Source organism: Cyprinodon variegatus, unplaced genomic scaffold (assembly GCF_000732505.1).
Source record: "Cyprinodon variegatus isolate N-32 unplaced genomic scaffold, C_variegatus-1.0 Scaffold226, whole genome shotgun sequence".
NCBI classification, from domain to species: Eukaryota; Metazoa; Chordata; class Actinopteri; order Cyprinodontiformes; family Cyprinodontidae; genus Cyprinodon; species Cyprinodon variegatus.
Genome location: NW_015150679.1, coordinates 941,031 through 944,971, shown reverse-complemented (window position 1 = coordinate 944,971; position 3,941 = coordinate 941,031). Strand labels below are relative to the sequence as shown.

The window sequence follows — 3,941 nt, the reverse complement described above, 5'->3', positions numbered from 1 at the left end:
AGTCTGAACAGCTGAACAAAAACAAACTTTAACAGCACTTAAGAGGCAAGTGCATATAAAACACACATCAATCTCACTCGTGGTACTACAGAGGTAAAAAAAAAAAAAAAAAGAAAATTATAATATATATACACACACACACACATACACACTTGTTCTTTAAATACAACACTTCCCATCATTTTAAGTATAAATCTGAGCATTTAACAGTCATAGAACAATTTCTCTAAGGAAGGAAGCATTATAAATTAGCATATACACATATTCTATGGTAGCTATTAAATTAAACCCATTTCTTTGTTGGTTTCAACATTTTTTCTTATTTAATAAAACTTACTCATGAAAACTTTTGGTAGTTACCTGACCATAAAACAGTTACACATAGCAAACAGCCTCAACATTTTATTTTATACACACAATATGTTGATCTCTACGTATATAAAATAATAATGTAGATTCAGCTAGATATGCTAACAGAGATCCAAAAGATTCCAGTAGTTTTTGCCTTCATAGTTTCACACATTGACACGTTCCCTTCAAGACATTAACAATAGTGTTAAAGTAACTAAAGATGCTTTATTAGATCCAACAGATGCTATATTTCTTTTATTTTTATCCAGAGACTAGTCATCTGTCAAGGGTTGTCAAATCATTGATACTCTAAAAGGAATTAACAGTGTTGTGTATCTGGATATAATACTAATGTGGCTTGGTATCAATACTAAAGACAAGTGTTGTTTGCATATTTCTGCTATAGTTATTTTTAAATTACAGTATAATTTATACTTTAAAATAATACTTCAGACATCCTAAAATATTGTCAGATTGTGTTACATTTGGGTTCTTTATTTTGCATTTTTTAGCCGTCACCTGTGATTCTGTGTGAAAGCATTCTCCACAATTAGACTGAAAAATGTGAGCTCTAAATGTTGATAAACGGATTTATTATGCTGCTTATAATTTGTAATTTTATTGAAAAGGGTATTGGCATTAGATATTTTCCTAGGTATTGATATCCAGTTTAAAATTTTAGTATAGTGACATCCCTAGATTTGTCACTACCTGATATCTCCCTGCATCACTAGAGAAATCATGGCAGAAGCTGGAGGGAGAATGTTGCTCTTTGTCAGTCTTGATGCGGAATAAAGTGAATTGATTGCAGGCTGGTTTTTATTTTCAGTCTATTTTAATCTGCTCTAATTAGATTTTCCATTCATCCACAGGTCTAGATGCAGAGCTGTACTACGTACGAAATGATATGGTGAGCAATTACGCTCTCTCCTTTAACATGCCTGTGCCCACCGAGACCAACAGTCTTTATTTCACATGGTATTCCAGGTCAAAGGTAAGAGTTAGCTCTTTATTAACGTTTACATTTGTGTGAAATCAGTGGGATGTTAATAATAGTTTGTCTTTCAAAGGTTGATTACCAACTGGCATTCTACGTGGAGAACCCTGCTGTCCTCCACCCCCCATCGAGCAACATCTCCAGTCAGGGAGAGATGCCCCGTGTTCCCTCAGGTCTTTAAAGCATTCCGTTTTTATCTTTTGCTCAATTTTTCAACCAACTCCTTTTTTTTTTTCCTTTTTTTTTATTATTTTTTTTTTATTCGTGACTTATGCCCTCATCAGCGGAGGATAAGAAGGACACTGCTGCTCCTCATTCAATCAGTTTCTTAAACTTATGTTCCTTTTTCTCTTCCTGGTGGTTGAATGTCAGTGCTGGTATCATATGGGTTTTAGCATTGATGTTTGGAAAACTTTGCTCGTTCAGTTTTGGTTCCGACATTTTTCTCATTTATTTCATGCATACTCATTTGTTGCAAAGAGCTTTATAAAAAATAATGGGTTTTTCTGTTTTAAGATGAAAAAAAAAAAAAGTATGATCACAAAATGAATTTTGTTCCATTATTGTCGTGAGCAAAGACCAGGTTTTGTAAATATAAGTTTAAAAAAAAAAAAACAAAAAAAATGTTTTCTTTCATATTTTACTAAGGTTACTCTTTTATTAAATTGAGCTTTACTCATTGATTTTTTTTTTCTAATAAAATTTAACTTCTTTGCAGGCTTTTCTCTAAAGTGAGGAGGGAAAACTCATTTCTATTGGTCTGCATGGACGACGTTTTTATTGGGCTTGGGTTTAAAATAAATTAGATCTTTAAAATGCAACTTGCATAAAATAACATCAGTAAAACTTTGTAAAAATTTGCTTAACTTTTTGAAACATCTAAAAAAAGAAATGTCAAAATATAAAATGTAAAGATATGTAGATATGTTGGTGAAGATTTCTCAGTAATCCCGGTCATAGTCATCCAAAAAAAGAAAATTAAAAACGATCCACTGTTTCCAAGTTTGAAGACGTTTTGCTTCCCATCCAGGAAGCTTTTCACATTTTCCATATTTTGAATTGAAAAAGCTTCCTGGATGGAAAGCGAAACGTCTTCAAACTTGGAAACAAAGTCCAGTGGATTGTTTTTAATTTAGGTAATTTTTTTTGGAAGATATGAAGCCTTAAAAAATAAAATTAAATTAAAAGATAAAGTTTGAAAAAACATAATTTAAAAACAAAAACACTTATGACTATGAAAAAAATGAAAATAATAAAATCAGAACATTAACTAATAATGTTTTCAAAGTTTCAATTCTTTATTCAGAATTTTTTTTTCCATTTACTAAATGTGTTCTTTGCCTGCAACAATAATGGAACAAAATTCACTCTATGATCTGACCTTGTCTTGCTGCCACCAGCGCAGGGCTTGTTGTGCATCAGGCAGGTCCACCATAGACACGTCACTACTTCATTAGTGTCGGTCTAAGATGTCAGACTGAAATTCTCCAGGAAGGACCAAGATGGAAAGCCAATTCTTTCCCATTGTTTGGAACATCTGGGAGAATAATTTGGTCAGACAGAAAAAGCTCAACGCTCCAGTAAAAGCAGCATTGTGCCAAGAGCATCGCATGGTGATGCAATCAATGTGTGGATTGTTGTTCTCCCAAGGGAGAGGGCTGCCTCAAAAGCCTGACCAAGAGCACTGCCCTAGCTAAAGATTGGGATCTAGGTAGAGATGGATCTATGCATTAGCCTTGATTTGCATCAAACGATTCATGAGTGTGTTAACCGATGTGCCTTAAGATCACTTTAAAGTGCATGCATCGCTTCTCCGTCCCAAATTGTTAGATTTGTAAATAAACGTTCCTTCTTTGTCTAAATAGGGACATGTTTGATACTTGATGTAACTGTTTTGTTTTAGTCATGTGAAAAAAAAGTATTTTTGCTTGAAAAATCACAGCACATGTTAAGGATTTTTTTTTTTAAATTAGACTGAAGTTAAAATAATCTGTTTCAGCCTTTAAAAACCTGTATTGGTCTATCTCTAGATTTAGTTTTTTTTTTTTTTTTTTATGTTTTTTTTCAATTTCACAAAACTGTCCTGCATTTATGCCTCACTGCATTCCTGAAAGTGTTAAAAGTCCTTTTTCATGTTTGTTCCCTCCAGTCTTCAGGGTGGACATGGTCTGTTCGGAAAACTTTGACGAAGAGGCGTTTGTCACAATGCAGATCAATCTGACCAGTCACCTCAACTTCACAGTGCTCAACTTCAAGAGGAGGAAAATGTGCTTCAAAAGTATGAAAACTTATCAGTTATCTTATCTAAGTTCTGCTTTAAGTTGCTTGTAAAAACCAAAAACAAAACAAGGAACAATATTTTAATCTTCATCCGCTTGTATGACAGGATCTTTCAGCTGCATGAATGAAAAGAAAACAGTCATACAGATGGAAACCTTTCATTGAGAGAGGGTCTCGTTCCGTCTCATAACAGTTTTCTGCACCTGCTAGAAAGAAATGTTAAATAGATATTTCTATAATGCTACGTTCACACCGGACGCAGCAAAAGCAGCAAAATCGCGTCTGCTGCTTTATTTTTGCTGCTTGTACCAGT

General features: G+C 33.6%; 1 protein-coding gene across 2 annotated transcripts in view; it reads left to right on the top strand.

The window, feature by feature from the left end:
- Nucleotides 1-3,941, top strand: part of ryk (receptor-like tyrosine kinase) — a 65,038-nt gene that overhangs the window by 25,838 nt on the left and 35,259 nt on the right. For both annotated transcript variants that reach the window (XM_015380985.1, XM_015380984.1), the window contains exons 2-4: nt 1,224-1,345; nt 1,422-1,521; nt 3,498-3,626. In XM_015380985.1, the coding sequence (XP_015236471.1) occupies nt 1,224-1,345; nt 1,422-1,521; nt 3,498-3,626 (351 nt within the window). The remainder of the gene's footprint in view (nt 1-1,223; nt 1,346-1,421; nt 1,522-3,497; nt 3,627-3,941) is intronic.